Source organism: Rattus norvegicus, chromosome 13 (genome assembly GCF_036323735.1).
Source record: "Rattus norvegicus strain BN/NHsdMcwi chromosome 13, GRCr8, whole genome shotgun sequence".
NCBI lineage: Eukaryota > Metazoa > Chordata > Mammalia > Rodentia > Muridae > Rattus > Rattus norvegicus.
The window spans coordinates 91426265-91444608 of NC_086031.1; the positions used below are offsets into that span (position 1 = coordinate 91426265).

The 18344-nt window shown below is 45.1% G+C and overlaps 1 protein-coding gene across 22 annotated transcripts in view; it reads left to right on the plus strand.

Moving 5' to 3' along the window:
• Nucleotides 1–18344, plus strand: part of Sdccag8 (SHH signaling and ciliogenesis regulator SDCCAG8) — a 231469-nt gene that overhangs the window by 139478 nt on the left and 73647 nt on the right. The window contains exons 17-19 of one of the 22 annotated variants that reach the window (XR_005492249.2): nt 1–145; nt 2073–2148; nt 2338–18344. The exon at nt 2338–18344 is cut by the window's right edge and continues 18473 nt beyond it. The exons of 16 other annotated variants lie outside the window; for them this stretch is intronic. Coding sequence is in view for 1 of the 6 variants with exons in the window: in XM_008769789.4 (XP_008768011.1) it covers nt 1–46 (46 nt within the window). In the remaining 5 variants the exon portion in view is untranslated. 5 more of the 22 variants (XR_005492250.2, XR_010056919.1, XR_010056920.1 and 2 more) reach the window with 5 other exon arrangements.

Consider the following 18344-nt stretch of genomic DNA (forward strand, 5'->3'; position numbering starts at 1 on the left):
AATCCTCCCTGCATTCTCTTGGATGGAGTGCAGCTCTGTGGTCTGATTCCAGTGTAGGATCGAGAAGTGCCGTGGTTCTGCATGCCTGGTAAACAATGTGACTTCTTCTCAGAGCCATTTCATGAGCGTATGGACATAGAATAAGGTAGTGTGCTTGCTACGTGCTATAAGATAGTTCTTGTGAGACAGACAGCCAGCAAATATGTGCTTCGCTTGTTTGGCCTTACCGAGCTACTCAGTCATCTTCGCCTGCTGCCATGGACCAAGGCTTCTCTGTTGGATCCTGCGTGACTGTAGGGAATTTGAGAACTGTGTGTAACGTGGGACAACATCACACGTAGCAAGCCTTTGTGGAAAGTCATTCCAGGGAAAGCCTCAGACCCCAGCCAGAAGCCTTGCAAAGCAAGCAGCCTGGCACTGTGCCTGTGCCTGTGCCTGTGCCTGTGCCTGTGCCTCATCGGCTGTAACTCTCCTTTCTAAGCGCCTAAAAGCACTGGCATGTCAGTCAGCAAATCTAGAACACTGGAGAAATATTATTAGGAAGAATGCAGTAAGAAATAATGACAAGATAGAAAACAAATCCTGTCAGAGCAGGGAATATATTTGGCTTCCACTTGCTGTGTCTGTCTGTTTTCTTGAATGGTCCAGAATAGAAACCGGATGTTTAAAATCGCCCTCTCTTTCACATGCTCTCCTCCTGTCTCCCTTCCTCTTCAGTATTAGTAGGCTTACTATTTTTATTATTTTTTATTTATATTCCTAGTTTTCAATATTTGCCATTTGTGTGGGTAACACATTAATTTTTAATGAAATATTTTGAGACTCTCTAGCTGAATTATAAAAGAAACTTGAAATGTATATAGACTCCCAGGCAGCATAGGAATTACTATCACATGGGGTTACTTTGCCTATGCATGAAGGGCAAGTGGCAGTGCTGAAGGATGGTGGGAAGTTAGATGGAAGCCTGTTCTTTGTGTAAAGAGTCCAGTTTGTAATGACCTCGACAGTGAAGGCGTTTTAGGCGCTGTTTTTGTTAGCAATTAATGAATGAAATGTTACATTAATGTGCCAGTTAATTTCCTTTTTATTAAAAAACCCATATTTTGACAAGCCTCATTGCTTGGCAAGCAGTTCATGAGAAACTTGTATTAAATGCTCTGTTGTTGTCCGTCTGTACTTGCAGTCAGGCCTTGTGAAGTGTTGCTTCAGACTGACCTAGAGCCTAACTTCAGTTTGTTTTTTTGAGAACTAAAGGCTCCAGGGGAGGCGGCATCCGTCTCTTTGGTAGCTTGTTTCCTCTGATCAGGGTTCTGTCTTATATGTGTAACATTGAATGACTGTTGGAAGTGTGTCAGAATGTTGTCCTTATATGTCCAGAGAGGGCTGTGGCTCTATTTGTGTTTATGATCTGTTTTAGAGTTTTAAATTGAGACAACTAGTTTCATTTTATTGTTATTGGGTTTTTCTTTTTGTTTTAGCTCTTTTATTATTATTAAACAAAAGTTTTCATGTATTATTAGATCCTTAAGATATAATAAAGTAGGTTCCTTTTCATTCTCAAACAAGTATTTTATATTGGAAACTTAAATTTTATTTTAATCATTATATTTAGGTGGCTAATTTTGTGTTCTCTTCGTAATGAACATTTCTAAATGACTTTACTTTCCTCCAATTACTTGTCAATATTTTTTTAATTCTCTCCTAAATATTTTTATCTATTCAGTGCCTCACTTCTATTCTGTCTCCCACACCTATCCCCAGTGTACGCACACAGTGCAGGTGAGGACCGAGGCCTGCCAGGGAAGACTTTTCTGACTTGTAGCCTAGTGTTCTCTGACGTCTCATGCACTCATTTGTGTGCTCTGAGGGCAACAGTGGTGCTCTGGACTGGTATGAATAAGCAAGAGAGAAAAATACTGGGCGGGCAGAGTCTGTATAACACACACACACATACACACACACACACACACACACACACACACACACACACACGAGTCAAGATGCTTTTCTCTGTACTTGGATAACCTGTTTTAGGCACAGTGTTATTGGGTGTGTTTATTTGTTTTGTCCAGATAGACCACACCCAAACTGCATCCGTACTCAATTTTGGTTTTCCTAAGTGAGCTGCAGTCACACAGACATTGGTTGGTAAGCAGCATCTGCCATTTGGGGGCCTTCTTAATGCAAAGTCCTTTGTATTCATTTCATGCACACTTTTCTTTGTGTATGGGATATCCAGTGTTGTTGAATATTTAAACCATTTCTCTTTGTTTTCATAGAATCTGTATTTTAGCAGTCATATTTCTGATTTAAATACGTATGTAATTGTATTAATAGAAGTAGCATCACCACACTTGAGAAGGAACAAAGCTGATTTGAGAAGATATGGGAGCACCCGTGCCCAACTATGCTTGACAGCAGCGGCCGTGGGCTGAGGAGTGCAGGTGTGATGCTCCTTTGAGAGAGGTGAGGAAGTGGTGGCTCCTGTCTTCATCAGAGTAAATGGTGACCCATTTGGAGCACTTCTGTAGTTGTAGTAAAATATTACCACACAGTAGCACATTTGACTTCTCCACAAGCGCCTTTGTTCCCTTTTGTGTCATTAAAAAAAAAAAAAAAAGCCAACCTGGAAACACAAAATAGGCCGCTTTTCTGTTTACTGTCTGTTTTCTGTCCCTGAGCTAAGAATACCAGCCTCATCCTGCCCAGAAAGTGGGCCAGTGGTGATTCCTTACACCAAGCCAACTGCCCACTGCAGCCCTCCATATTGGCTCCTACTGACCTGATACCCACAGGGGTGAGGAGCATAGCTGTAGGTGTGGTTGAGGCAGAAGCGTAGGGCAGCGGCCATGCTGTCACAGATAGGAAACTGAACTAATCTTCCCATGTGGTCTTGGGAGGATAAGTTTGATAGAAGAACATACTGTTGAAAATGCAGTGTTTTTAAGTGGATTTAGACTGTGTCGTTACCTGAAGGTAGGGTCTTCCTAAGTAGCTCTTGTGACCCGGGACTTGCTGAGTAGTTCAAGTTGGCTCCAGATTCAAGAGATCTGCCTGCCTCTCCGTTTTGAGTGCTGGGATCAAAGGCATGTGTCACCACATCCAGCCTGATTAATTCTTTTTTCAAAGTCATTTATTCTTTTATTAAGTGTGAATATACATGCAGGGGTCATAGAACAACTTGTAGGAGTTAAATCTCAACTTCCACAATTTTGGTGCCTGGCGTCTAACTCCAGTTGCTTGGCTTGGTGGCCAGAGCCTTTAGTCACTGAAACAAACAACCATCAAAATGGATTAAAGTTGATTCTCGGTGTGCTGAGTATAAAGTTGATTCTGACAGGATGTTAAATCTCCTTTCTGAATACAGAAAGCACAAGCCAAATGTGACAAGGGACTCCTGGGTGAACATAGCCCTTCCACTTCCGCTCTTCATTCATTCTGAGTTAGGGGTGAGTGTAAGTATCCTCTCGTTTTCCTTCCTTCTTAGGTTTTAGCATTTATCATTATGGCGACGGCAGCACTTAGCTGAGTCACTTGGGAAAAGGTGCTTTGTCCCCGATAGTTACTCCTTTACTGCACTTGCTACAGCCTGAAGGTGCTTCATTTTTATTGAAGACCCAGCTCTTGAAAGGTGGCCTTGAAAAACAGAGTGCATTTTTGATTTAGAGGAATATCATATGCAACATCTATCTATAAGTGAAACAAAATATATTTTGATATATGAAAAGCTGCCATATATCCTGCTTCGTCACTCTCTGCCCATCTCCTTTGGCATAGGGTCTGTCTTGGAACCTAGAACTAAGTGGGAGACAGCAAGCCCTACCGACACCTCTGGCCACGGATTCCAACCATTCACAGCACTGGGGCTACAGGGTGCTTGCAGCACAGCCACAGCCCCACACCCAGCTTTGTGTTGAGGTCTGGCCTGAACTCAGGTCCTTAGGCTTGCATGTCAGGTGCTCCTCCGTGTTCCTCTGTCCTCCCAGTGCCCCACCTGCAGCCGTTCACGACGTCACTCTCCGTACTCAGCAGTTGGTGCAAACAGTCGGTTGATGAAATGTCCTGAGAACATCTGACCTGTGCTGGCTGTGGTGGCACATGCCTATAAACTCAACATTGGGAATTCCAGCCCATGGCATCTATACTGGGGGAGAGACACCATCTGGGAAAAATCAGAACAAAGAGAAAAATGTCTGACTCAGCAGACTATGAACTCATTAAGAGTGTCGTCCTTTCTGGACCTTTCTGCACTCTGCCTGAGTTCAGGAGGCCCTCACTAAAGGACTGTATCACCTTCATCCACTTTCTAGACACCATCTTCCCAAGGCTGGACGGAAAGTGTTTGCCACACGAATGTGATTCCCAACACCTTCATTTAAGAAAACCTCTGGGCGTGGTAGTCTGAGGGCAATCTGAGAGCTGGGGAGTCTGATAGAGGAGGGTCCCTGGAGTGTGCTTGGTAGCCAGCCTAGCTGAACTAACACCCAGGTCCGAATGGCGGAATAAGATGGATACTTTCTGAAGAATGTCACTCACAGTTGGCCTCGAATGTCTACATGCACCTACAAATTATCTCATGTTTTCCTCAAATTATGGAAAAGCAAAAGTGAGAAAAATACGGAGCTTGATGTTCAACAAATATGTAACATTTGTTAAAGGTTTTATACCGTTTAATTATAACCTCACATTTGGGGAACCTCCCAAGCCATGTGTCTCAAATTACTGTCATTAGTAATGTAAGCCTAAAGTTTCTGTGTGCAGTGCTGAACACCCCGTGGGCACTCATGAGCATTCGCTGAAGCTATCGGGCATGATTTGATCTCATTAGAGCAGAAACGGCCCTTATTTTGGAAGGTTTTGTAGGTCCCACTTAATGGAGCTACTACTGCGGCTGTTAGCAGTACACAAATGGCTCTCACTTCACCGTTGTGACAGTCAGTTGGAAGGAGTTATTACTTCTCAAGCTTTTCCTCTCCCCAGTGACCTGATACACTAAAACATGATTGTTAGGATGCAAATGATGACAGCTTTCTATTTAATCAGCTAAAATGGGACTTTTCACAGTGCTAATGATTTCTATATAAAAGAACCAACATACAACTGAGGGTGGAAACATGTCTTCTTTCACCTGACCATGCAGAAAAGCCTTTAAGAATTGACACTTGGAAAGAAGTTCCACATTTCTTATTCTAACCAAACACAAATACTTCTGCGTCTCTTGTCTTTAAAGTATTTGTGTGCCTGAGTCTTTAAGCGCTCCCTGTTACAGTGGGTAATATTTTAGTCAATACTTCTCATTTGAATTCCGTATCCATTATTTCCGTCCCTCTTCTTCCCCCTCCAACTCCTCCTACATTCTCTCAAATGCATGACCTCCTCTCTGTAATTATTATTGATACACATGCATGCATATTATACACACATACATACATATTGTTACACATACATGCCTTGTGTATATAAAATCTACACACCCCAATTAAGGTTGATCCTTTGTGTTTGTGCGTGTGTTTTGCTTTCTTTTGTTTGAGACTGAATCTTTCTATGTAGTAGCCCTGGCTGTTCTAGAACTCACTATGTAGAACAGGTTGGCTTCAAACTCATCTATTTGAGATGCGTACCTCTGCCTCTGCCTCTGCCTCTCTGCCTCTCTGCCTCTCTGCCTCTCTGCCTCTCTGCCTCTCTGCCTTTCTGCCTCTCTGCCTCTCTGCCTCTCTGCCTCTCTGCCTCTCTGCCTCTGCTTCCCTAGTGTAGTGATGAGATTAAAGTCTCTGACTCCATGCTCTCAACTAGTGTTGTTTTGATGTACGAGGTTTAGTTCTGACCACTTGCTCTCTCATAGCCTTCGGTTGGCCACTCATACAGGAGTGGTGTCTTCTGAGATTTTCCCCTATCCCTGCTGGCACGTCGACTGGTGGTGTCTGTCTGTGTAAGACCATTGTGATTGCACTGATGTGACGTCCTAGTCATATTCAGGAGACATTGTCTAGCAACTTGTCCTTCATCTTGACTCTGACTGGATGTGCCCCGCCCTTCCCCCAGCTAGCTTCCACCACCCACCTAGCAACATTCTCCCTCCCTGCACTGCAGATAGAGCTTCCCTGAGTGCCACTGTATACACACAGGAACTGTCCTAGTGCCCAGTGATTAAGGATGGCATTCTGTGGGAAAAGTCTAACCACCCTTCACTTTGGCCAGTTGTACTGCTTATGACCCCAAGATTATTAATTCTGAAAAGAATGATGAAAATCTTTAAATAACGTGTTTATTCATAAAAATGTCAAGCATCAGCACTCAGGAGGCAAAGGCAGGAGAATCTCTGAGTTCAAGGCCAGCCTGGTCATTAGAGTTTCAGGACAGCCAGGGCAACAGAGAAACCCTGTCTCAAACAAACAAAACAAAACAAAACAAAACAAAACAGTCAAGCATCACGAGATTAATTACATAAATTCTCTACAATGGAATCATAAAGTGCCAAGAAAACGACTCGCTGATCACAAAGGTTTTTACCATCATTAGCTGCCACACACTCAAAATACCAAAATATACAATATATCAAGAGCAAATAGGCTAGAACTGGGGAGTGTGTGTGTGTGTGTGTGTGTGTGTGTGTGTGTGTGTGTGTGTGTATATGTGTGTGTGTGTATATGTGTGTGTGTGTATATGTGTGTGTATGTGTGTGTATGTATGTGTGTGTATGTATGTGTGTGTGTATGTGTATGTATGTGTGTGTGTGTTTGTGTGTGTGTGTGTGCATGTGCGTGCATGGGTGTTCCTCCTTTTTTGCATATACAACATGTAAATAGACATAGTTATGCAACCAAGATAACATATTCCTTGTGCTCTAGCTTGACTATTTCACAGCTATGAACTCAGCCTGTGCCTCCCCCTAGTTTCTACATAGAACTTAATGTCCCCTTTGTTTTTCCCAAAGACTTGAGACGCACAAAGGTGCTGCTGGAGCATCCGTGCGTTGGAGACATTGCAGTCCAGATCCGTGTCTCCCATACGCCTGTGCCCAGGGATGCCTCGTCACTAATACTCAGCTCTGTCCAGGCTGTTCCTACCCTGGAACCTTCTTTCTCATCTGCCTGCCCATCCTTGTACCCACATCCCTGGCAAACACAAGTTCTTTGCCCCATATAATTCAGAGTAATCCAACCCCACTTCAGCTCTTCCCTCGAATATATTTATTCAAGCATACATATATGCAGTCTAGCATAGGTCTCGAGCTGTGCATGCATTTAGCACCGAAGCCTGGTATGCACACACAGACATTCACACATACTGAAAGACTCCGTGAAGCCATACTGAATTTTGTCATACACTTTTCAATATTCATTTCCTACTTTTATTATTCAGAAAGTTGATTTTGGACTACCAAATTAATTTTGTGACTTATTTGTATGTTGTAACACAAAGTTCAAGTGTTTGTGCCACCAAGCATCATCGGCTCGTTGCCGTCCATTGCACTCACTGATAGTGTCTATGCTTTCTGTGCTCAGTTCTTTTCTTTTGCAAAGGAAAATGCAAACAGTAGGAGCAGGCTCAGTGAGTGCTGCTCATCTGGGAAACAGAGTCTGAGCATTTGACCTTTTAGATTTGTCCCTAGCACCGAATCCTGCTATTGCTTCTATTAGAGATATGTGGGGGGTTGTTTGTTTTTGGTTTTTTCATGGTTTGACCTAGTTCCTAACCCCTTCCTCCTTGCTCTGTTTCCTCATAGCTGTCATGCACCTCCCCTAGCCCTTCAGGGGGATTCTTAATCTGGAATTATAGTTGGCTTTCCACCTTCATCAACCACAGGCCGAATTTAACTTAATCATTTCTGAGAAGCAAGCAGGTCCATTTCAGTCTGTTTTAGACGCTCCAGGCTGGATTCCCAATCTGATCCTTCCCAGCCTTCAGGACATCCAAGCTGTGTTGAGTCAGTCCATGCACTATGCACATCCCCTGTGCGTTGATTTTCTTCTGGAATCGAAATGCCTCAAGGTGCAGACTTCACGTCTTGCTGGGTACTGATTACCCACAGCCTAGCAGAGTACATTTTAAGTGTGCACTGTGAGGCCAAGAAAGTATTTATTTTGGTACTTTAAATTTTAAATTTGGTTAAATATCATTATGTTGCTAGGAACAGGAAATAAAAATTAATTCTAAGACTGAGAATTTGGACTAGTGGTCACAAAATTTATATGAGATCAGTTCAATTTGGTGATTCGGTGGGTGTGTGTCTCTTTCCCCCACAGGGAGTGCTCTGTGGTAACCTAGGTGCTTCCAGAGTCAGAAACACACTGTTCTCAGATGACTCAAGGCGCTCGCCTAAGTCTGCAGAGTCTGTGCAGCCTGGGAGCCTAGTTCTAATGAAGCCTGTGTGAGAAGAGATGGTGGCACTTGAGTTTGCTCTCCCCTTGGCATCATGTAATGTGGCTCATTTTGTTTTGAAGGTAGCTCGTTCCATGGAAACCAGACAGGGTGTTGTTGAGATAGTAGGCTGATGTCTCAATGTAACATATTGGCCCACTGAGATCCACAAGGGTGTGAATCACAAACCCGCCTCTGTACATTTCTGTATAGTGTGAATGTTCAGGATGTGTAAGGAAACCCTGTGAGGGAGCAGGCTATCTGTTCTGTTATCAATCCTGTGGAAATGTGAAGTTGATGGGATAACCACTGCTCCTGGCTAAAACAATCCAGCTACAGGAAAAGAAGGTTTCTAAACCAGGTAGTTCAGACTCTAATCCAAAGTGCACTTGGTTTGTTCTCTTTGGGCTTCGTGACTGGCACTGTGTATTTAAAGTTCAGCTTTGTGTGTGCTATTCTCCTGTGATGATTTCAGGACATAAAGTAAGATGTTCACAAAAGCCAACCTGAGACCAATACTCTGTGGCAGTTTAGCGGCAAATCCCCGCTCTGGGCATTTAACAGTAATTGGGATCTTTCTATTGGCTTTGCGTACGCTCAGATTAGTAGTAAAACCTAAGCCCCTTTCCATTTGGCAAATGCTCACACTTGAAGCAGCACAAATTCGATTCTGATTGTGCTTTTCATTCGCACCTAGCTGAGATTTTGCCTGATGCTTTTTAAATCCTCTAATTTACATACTGTGGTAAATTTAAAATAAGAACAGATGAAGGCTGCTGAGTTCCCCATTTCACTGATGAATATGGTATTTTGCTTCAACTATCTAGCTGTTATATATTCAGTGACCTTTAAAACACAGAACTGAAACTTGTACACCGTGCGCGATGGGTTATTAGTGTTGCCTTTGTTCTGAGGCTGCGACTCTGAGACTCAGAGCCAAGCAGAGCATCTGAGAGCTAACTGCTGTAGAACTAAGCTCAGAACTTCCTGTCTGTCCCTAGTCAGCTGGGCAGAGGGGCCTAATCCACGCCTGGTCTCCTGAAGCCAGGGGAGTGCTGTTTCCACTCCTGGAGGCTTCTCCATGGCCTGCTGTTTTGAGAGCACAACAGGGTGTCCTGTCATACCCACCTGTAAGGCTGTGTCCTCCGAAGGCCCCTGTGATTTTGGTCATGGGTCTGCAGTGCTAATGGGAGGTGGTAAAGCCTTATTGGGAGGCTCTTGTTACTGGGCATTTGGGATGTGCGCTTGGCCAGGATATTGAGGTTCAAGCTCCTTCCTGCCTACTGTCGGCCATCTGGCACTGCCGTACCAAGGCTGATGGTCACAGAGGGAAGCAACCACCGACTGAACCCTTGAAATCCTCGACCAGGACCAACCTTCCCTCCCTGTAAGCTGACTATCTGAAGTATTTTCCACAGTGCCTAGCAGAGGCTGTGGGCCAGGCTTAGGAAGAAAGGTTAACTTTGAATGGCTAGCATGGATTTGACTGCAGTTAAACGCAACAAGTTATCTCATTTAGTTATCTCATTTAGTAAAAATTAGAATATTTTCTTCCAAAAAACCAAATTGGACTCAGTAACTGAGATACAATACCAAGAAGCTCTCCTGTCTGGAGACCTGCCCTGTCTTCTTGTCCCCTGCTGTGTCCCCTGCCTGGTAGTGACAGCTCTAGGCCAGGATTCTTCTGTTTCCGAAGTTTGTACAGTGAACCATGTGGCTCCTCCCGACACACAAGTTATTCACCAAATCAAGACCTCAGTGCACATAACAAATGCGCTGTCGGCTAGCTGGGTGTCCGTAGGAAATATCCTTAGACCCTACCATCACAGCGTCACCTGGACTGCTGCGTTGCTGTTTTCCTTGGGGAAGTAAGCTGAGAAACCTGCCTTCGTGTCAGCGAGGGCTGAGAAAAAGTCCCTGTCTCAAAACAGCAACCATCCACTATCATAATACTGTTTTAATAACCAAAATCAGCATTAATTTCAAATTTATGTGTAATACACAGGATTAAAAATCCACAATACACAAGAGGAAAAATCTAGGGCACATTTTTAAAGAGAACTCCAATAGCTGTGGAAGGAAGGGTCTTTCTCTCTCTGATGATGGGACAGATTCCTGGGAAATGGCAGGGTTTGTTTGCCTGGCCTTGAAGACCTGTTCATGTCGTAACCTTGGCGGCTGTGCTCTCCTCCTCTGGATCCTCTCCTCACTCTGGGAGACAGAGGCTCTGAATGTGATGAATGACCCCGATCCAGAACATCTGAGTCCAAATGCAACTGACAGGAAGTCAAGCTGCTGCCACTGGATCTCACTTTAAGCAACCCCCATGCATTACACCCACATTACAAAGTGGATTGGCTAAGTGGACATTCTTCACTTAGCGACCTAATCTGCACTGGTGGCTCCCTTGTAATGCGTGTGCGTGTGAAGTCGTTCATTAGAACCCTTTGCCTTCGCCACATTTCAAGTGCAAAGCCCATTTATAATGTTACTCAGCGAAAAAGTCGCTTCCCATTTGTCCAGTGTTTACTAGAAACCAAGTCCATGAATCAGAAAGGTCTCTACACTTCAGCCATGTGTCTTCAGAATGAGGATTAGTGGGGCACTGATCTGTGCCAAGGGTCTGAGTGAGCTGCAGTGCACACATTCCTCCCGGGCTTACCTACATCATCCTAGCTTTCTAAGTCCCCACCCCCAACCCCCTTCATCCATCAGGTGAACCAGGAGTGTGCCACATCTGTCATGGTGGAAACTCCAACTCCTTGGCTTTCTCTCTAGGTGGACAAAAGTCACAGATTAGGTCTAAGGAGAGTTACCAGGTCTTGTGTTTAGTCTTGATTCTGCCCTGAGCAATAGGGAAGTTCATGGTTGCCTGGCTTGTCTGGCTTGGGACAAGCAGGTGGCCCAAGGTCACAGGGCCGGTTTAGTCCTCATGTGAAAGTGGTAGAACAGTCCTGAGGTTGGTCCAGGCTGAAGCAGGTCACTTTGCCCTTTATAGAGAGAGAGCGTGGAGGCAGCAAGATGGCTCAGGAGTAACGGTCCTTCCTTTCATCCCTGGAACCTACTCCCACAAGTTGCCCTCTCATCTGTGCCACCACACACAATTTTAAAAATAATAATTAACTAAAATGAAAGTGGATATTTTGCTTGACGCTTTTTGGTGATGGATTACACTTTGTTTTTTTCTTTTTACTCTAAAGGCAGCCTCCTCCCCTACCCCTCACTGTGATTTTCTTTGACCCTGTCTGTATTCAGATTTTATTTCACTTTGAATGCAGGAGTTGAGCTGGATAAGCTGGAGTTCATCTGGGAGACCTTTGTGTAGATGCTGTCTTTAATAAATGTTAAATACCGTCATCAAGCTGTCTTGTCTTCACAAGTTTTTAAGGCTCTGTGCATTAATCTGGATGAGGGAAGCAACCAAATCTGTTTTATTCAAATTAAAAATTCTAGGGGAGCAGATTGTCACAAAACACAGTGATGAACTTGGAGAGAGGACACCGTGAGGAAGCATAGGTGTTTATCACACGCACTACAGACTCTGGTGCTGCGTGCACAGGGCTGCCCTTTAGTTCTCTTTGGGGCAGACTCCGCCCACTCTGTAACAACTCCTTGATTGATTGCTTTATAACTTTATGTAGAAATGCTATAAATACCAGATTGAGCCCACGTCTAGTCTCTTGATCTTGAGGACACGAAGGAAGTTACATTCTCGTCACCTCAGCAATGACAGGTGCAGAAACCAAATGTAATTCACTCAGGTGTCCACACTTTTTTATTAGTTCTAAATTTCTTCTAAAACCTACCAACCACACTGAGGAAGACACAGAACAGCCCTGCTCGTGTGGCCTGCGTGTGTTACGTGGTCTGTCATGTCCTTGTGTCAGCATCCTTGCAGAGGACTTCCCACTCTTTGTTTGGTTCTGACAAGCCTCACAGGCTCTTCCACAGATGTGCTGAGCTGCTGCTGCTGTGAGGACATGGCCGCACCTCAGTCTGCGTTCTCCTGTGCTGTACATGCTTCCCTCCTTAATGCCTGGGTCTGAATCCCTCAGAATCGAGTCTAAAAAGACCATACCTGATGCCCATTCCTGCACCCTCAGTCAGGCTTTCTGTGTTTCACATTTGACCCTTTAACCAGAATACTAAGTGGCTGTTAAGGGTAACTACTGCTGTTCCCAAAGCAAGAGGCCAAGCGTCTGGCCAGTGTTGACTTCAACCACTGCTAGGCTGACCAATGTGTTTACTTCTCTCTTCCAATAAGATAGGAGAATGCAGCTGCAGTGCCAAAGCTACCTGTCTGTCAGAAATGGTGACCAGGTGCTGCAGTGCCAAAGCTACCTGTCTGTCAGAAATGGCGACCAGGTGCTGCAGTGCCAAAGCTACCTGTCTGTCAGAAATGGCGACCAGGTGCTGCAGTGCCAAAGCTACCTGTCTGTCAGAAATGGCGACCAGGTGCTGCTGTGGCTGTGGTCTCTCTAGGCACCTTCTGGACTCCTCCGAGCTTGTTCTCATGTGGTCCCAGCAATGTCTTGTTACAAGCATTCTTCCTGGTGGCACTCTAGTGTACATAACATTGTCATCAGGGAAGGTCAACCTTGAGCTATCAGGGATCCATTCCTCTGTGTCCCCCCAACTCCCGCCGCCACCGTCATTTTGTGCTTAAGACCCCTTAGTTTCTGGCCTTTTTTACTTGACAGGGTCTCATTGTGTAGCCTGGCTGGCCTCAATCTTGAGATCCTACCTTAGCCTTCTGGGACCCGTCACTGATTGTCTTCTTGGTTTTCTTGATTTATACAGTTACATTACTTAATTTGTACAGTGTGGTGACACTGAAAGTTGTACTAAACATCTTGCTATCTAGTAGAAATGTCCTTATACCACTTAAAATAACCAACAGATTTAATAAGTGTTTGTTATGTAAAATAAAAATGATAGTGGAATACTGACATTTCAGATCTGTTGTGTTACTTTAAATTAGAGGCAGATTGTTGGACAGAGGAGAAAGGAAGAGAAACTGATTTCAGCAAGGGAATAAAGGCAAAGGCAGTTCAAGAAAGCCTGGCTTTCCCACAGCAAAAGCCACGCCGGCTTCCACTCTGGTTCACATTACTGTGTTCTACACTCATCCCACCTGGCCACAACTGAGGAAGCCGAGGCTCAGAAAAGGGGAATGACCCCAGGAGCTCCGAGCACTGCAAAGAGGGTGCTCCTAACACAGACTCACAGGAGACCAAGACAGGGTCACTGGGGCAAAGCCTGAATGAGGCATGTCCCGTGAAGACAGATAAGCCTCCTCATCTACTCCTTTATCTTCCTCTCAGTAATATCCGTCCACCCAAGTCCACACCCAGCATCCTAGGCAGTCGCACCTCCTTTTCCTACTTGCATGGACTCCCACAAGTAGAGTGGCTGGCCTTCCAGCCCAGCTTCCCAGCACTCTTGAAGGGAACCTCCATCCTCAGCAAGCATTGCCTGTTGGGTATTTTTGCTTAATTATTATACCTATTTAATGCTACTTAGAACGTTGTCAGCTGTTGAGAAAAGGTAATTATCACGAGTCAAATGAGAAACACTTTTTTGGCTGCCTTCCGGATACACGTTTCACTAGTACCTTGATGCATACTGAAGCCTGATAGCAGAACTTTGCTAGTCTCCTCTTCAAGCCACAGCTGTTTCCCTGCTAAATTCATCCCATCTGTCTCCCCTTCCGTGGAGCTCTAGGCAGCATAGCGTAAGTACAGAAGCAGTTCAGTGCTATTTTGGATAAACATAGCTGAAATTTGAATCTTTGCCATTTGCGATGCACACATTTTGTTTTACTGCTGTAAAGAGAGCTGTCAAAATACAACTACATGGATAATTTACTAAAATACAGTCAGATATAAGGTTGATCAAAAGGAAAGTACACCAGGTCAGTCTGACCTCCCAGGGGCCTGTGAGTCTTGTCTCTGACCTCAAGGTGTGGCTGGGCCCAGCAGCCCCCAGCGTCTTTGTTTGAATTCCGCAGCATGGCTCTCAGGACTCACTTCCTGTACCTGTCTGTGACATGATTGGCAGATTTTAAGAAGCTCTGTGAGCCAACTTTCTTATTGCCATGATCATTTGCATCAGTAGGAAACCCTTCCCTTCTTGCTCTGCCTAGCAGCTCTGAGCTGTGTCACTGTTCGGCTGTTGGAATGCATGGTATAGAAGCGCTTAGTACAGGGAGACAGTAGAGTTGCTGTTCGCTCACACGTCCCTTATTTCCGGGTTACCAATGCCTCTGAACATAGCTGTGCAGGTTTCAGCCAACATCACAGAGTGCTTTGCAGGCAATGGGCGTGGCTTTTTATGCAACTTCCTTTTCTGAGTTCTAAGCCCCCTCCCCGCCACACGTTTTGTTTTTTCTTTTCCAGATGGCAGAAGTCTTGGCCCTAAGTATCTGTGACCTCTTTGAGGAGCAGGGCCAGTCTCTAATACAAGCAGGGCTTCTTGGAGAGGAGGGCGTACCCCATGAGCTAATTCCATGGCAGAGTTTTAGCTTTACCTTGTCTCTGTCGCTTGCAGCCCTGCTTCGTGATCTAGTAGAAGCTGCTCAGAAAACCTTTGCTGGCCAGTGAAGGAGTGAAAGTAGGGTGCATTGATGTAAGCCCTCCTCCTCTGTCTTCAAGCTCTTATCTTGGGTCACTGCAGAAACATGAGCTTCTGTGCTATTCTGTACTGTAGCGACATGAGCCTCTGTGCTATCCTGTACTGTAGCGACATGAGCCTCTGTGCTATTCTGTACTGTAGTGTTAGCAGCATCATAATTTTGCTGGGTTCCCAGCTGCTGCCAAGGAAATGGTTTTCCTGGAAAGTTCCTGAGGCCCTCTGCACCCAGACATTGTTCTCTTTCATCCAATTTTCTTTTCCTAGTGGTCTTTTTTTTGGGGGGGGCGGGGGGCACATTCTTTGGAAGGCAAAAGTAATGTGATAGCCACCAATGCAGACAACTCTAGTTTTACTGATCATACAGATGATAATGGTTCTTGGGAAGCCTCTGTGCTAAAGAAGTAAACAGGTCTGTGACTCTGGACCATGGTGTCTTGTGGTCCAGAGCAAGCAGGAGCTTTAGAAGCATAGTCAATGCCACTATGCTGCTGTCATCAAATGTCACTTTCACTTAGTACTCACGTGTCCCCAGCACTTGTTGAGTACCAAAAGGACCAGCACAGTGATGTCTCCAAGGTGTGAGGTTAAAGGAGGTCATGGGTTAGTGTGAAAAGAGGCGGGCATGGTCCACTGCACAGAGAGCCAGGCTGCAGAACACAGAAGGAACAGCTAAGATAGGAAACAGGAAAAGGCTGCCAAGTCCTTCCTGGGGCTGTGCAGAATGTGTGTAGGGCAGGGTAGAGCACTTCCACTCAGCATTTTCTTTCACAAACAACCTTAGACTGAAGATCCAAGGCTGTTTCCTGTCTTGGAAGCAGCACCTGCCTTGCGGCCAGCTTCCCATGTGTGTCCGGCACCGTGGTCATCTGTGCTTTGTTCTGCCCTCTCAGCTTGGCACATCTCTTGGCTGTCTGACCTCTGAAACATGCAGGCTCTCACCCTGTCTTCACGGCACAAGCCAATCATGGTGTGAATCCACAGGCAGATTTTTTTCATCGTGAAGCCGGACAAATCTTTGGCAGTGTGACTCACTGAAGTCACTGACCATCTCTGATCTTAGGGATCTTTCCGTCAAGTAGGCACATACCCACATGCTCTCCGTCAGTCAGGTCTCTTAGGAAGACTGGCCAGGTAGACGAAGAGTGTGCGTTTCTATGGGTGCCAAAGGTAACTGGAGTGAATGAAGGAAATAACTTATTGAGAGCCTTCAATGGGAAGATGGGTGGGCGCTGTAGATCCTGCTAACTCGAAGGTCTAAATGTGGTTGAACAAAAGGACACTTGTGAAGTGGAACAAAACTGGCTCCCAGTAGCTGACAGGACCCTGATTAACCTTTAATCTTCAGTGCTAATGATTTCTACAAATTGAAATTTAATGCATGTGGTAGCATTGGCAAAACTTCTGAACCTTTTTCGTACTATTGGTAACTTAGCTATCTTTTGTGCTAATTGTTCTTGGGCAGTTACGCCCTTGTTTCCACCCCCTAGGACAGGCCAGTGCTACTCTGTGGACACTACCCTTTGCATCTGCCTCTGCGGATAGTCACAGAAGGTCACAGCTTGGCAATTCCATTTAGGCAAGCAAATGTTTATAATGTTTAATGAACTCATCGAGCAGAAGCTTAATTTGAAAGAGACAGAGACCGTTAAAAACTGTCTGTCTGAGATTACACTGAATATTCTGTTGTACATTCAAGGCTGTATGACTTAGTTAACTGGAATACCACGGAGTTACTAAAAACAAAACACATTATTAGACATATTTATACACACGGAACTGTTTTAAACCGGTAATGTTGGAATAAAGACAAAATAATACTGTGTATTTACATAACACCATAACACCTTTCATTAGAAACAATCTCAAGCCTTCACTAAGTGAGGGAGCTGTGTGGCGCCCTGCGAGGCTTGTGGGATGGAGGGTAGGACGGGAGAGAGCACACTGGTGGCAGGACCTGGCAGGCACGCTGGCCCAGACCTGTGGCTCCTTCAGCTTTGCTCATGGCCATGCAGGTTCAGGTCGCTGCACAGTGGGAAGAACGCAGAAAGAGCGCGTGGAGGACATGGGGCTGTGGACTCGTGTGCGTTTCTGGCATGCATTTGTTGATTTTTGAACATGAACTCGGTACATTTACTCTGCGTTGAATGGGATGAACAAGCATGGTCTGCACTGGACTGAACATGGCCATTGAACCCGCAGAGTAACTCTGTCTAGGCCCAGAGCCTGGTTCCTTCTATCTACATTTCTTAAGCCAGAATGGATTGAAGTATGACAGCCAGTCTTTGGGAACACAGGAAATGGGCAGTTTTTCCATTTCCGGTCACTGGCAAAGGCAGGAGTGGAGCCTCCGCCCTTCTAGGGCCCAGCACAGAGGCTGCCCTGCACCTCCTGTGACTGGCCTGTGCTAGCAGCAAGTACAGAGAATGCTGGGAGCCTCCTTCCATCAAGGCCTGCCTCCAGCTTAGCACCCTGGAGTGCCCAGAGTAGTGGGCAAACACAGGGGTGAGCCGAGCAGAGAAAATGATGAATTTTGCATTTAGAATTTGAAGGTATTTTGGATACCATTCTATTGGCTTCCCAAAACTCCTGTCCTGGAATTCACACTGACTTGGTTGTCCTAGCCACAGATCCTGAGCCTCTGAGGAAACAAAGGCATTTTCAGTCCCAGAGTCTTGCTCACAAAGAAGTCTCAGTTTTGGCTTAACCTTTCCAATTTTCAGATAATTTAGGTGTCACAGATATCCAGAGTAGGATAGTTTTCAGACACTATAATTTGAATGTCTCTGAAATGTAATAAATAGAGCTTCATCTGGGTTTTAGAAATAATGTTTTCTTTCCAAACAGCTGTTTGTTTGCATTAACAATGTGTGCCGTCTCTAGAAGACAGGCATCATCTCTCTTTGTATAAAGTGCAGCTCTCGTTCCCATCCTTTGAGTTTCGTTCATTGCTGCCGTGGTATTGTATCATAGTCCTTGTTCCATGTTCACACACCCAGCCTGACCCAAGGGTCTGCAGAGGAAAGGGCTATTCTTGTTTGTCCCTTCCCGGTGTGGTGACTGTTGCCTTCTCTTTTCCCCGGGGTTGGCTCTTTTACTGCCATTCCAGTCCATTTGTGACCATTTGTGGGAGGTGTGTACATCCTGAATACAGCAGGAGTGAGTGTTTCCCTGTCTCTCATTGGCAGAGCAAAGGATCCTAGCTCCGTTCAGTGGTCCAGTTAGTACTGACAGATGGCAGCCAGTGAGGAGTGAGGGAGCGGAACATAACTGACATTTGGCTGGCACATATCACTATTTAATGTCTATTGTTTCCTGTCTACCTTGTGAGATAGATAGGGTCTTTGTTACTT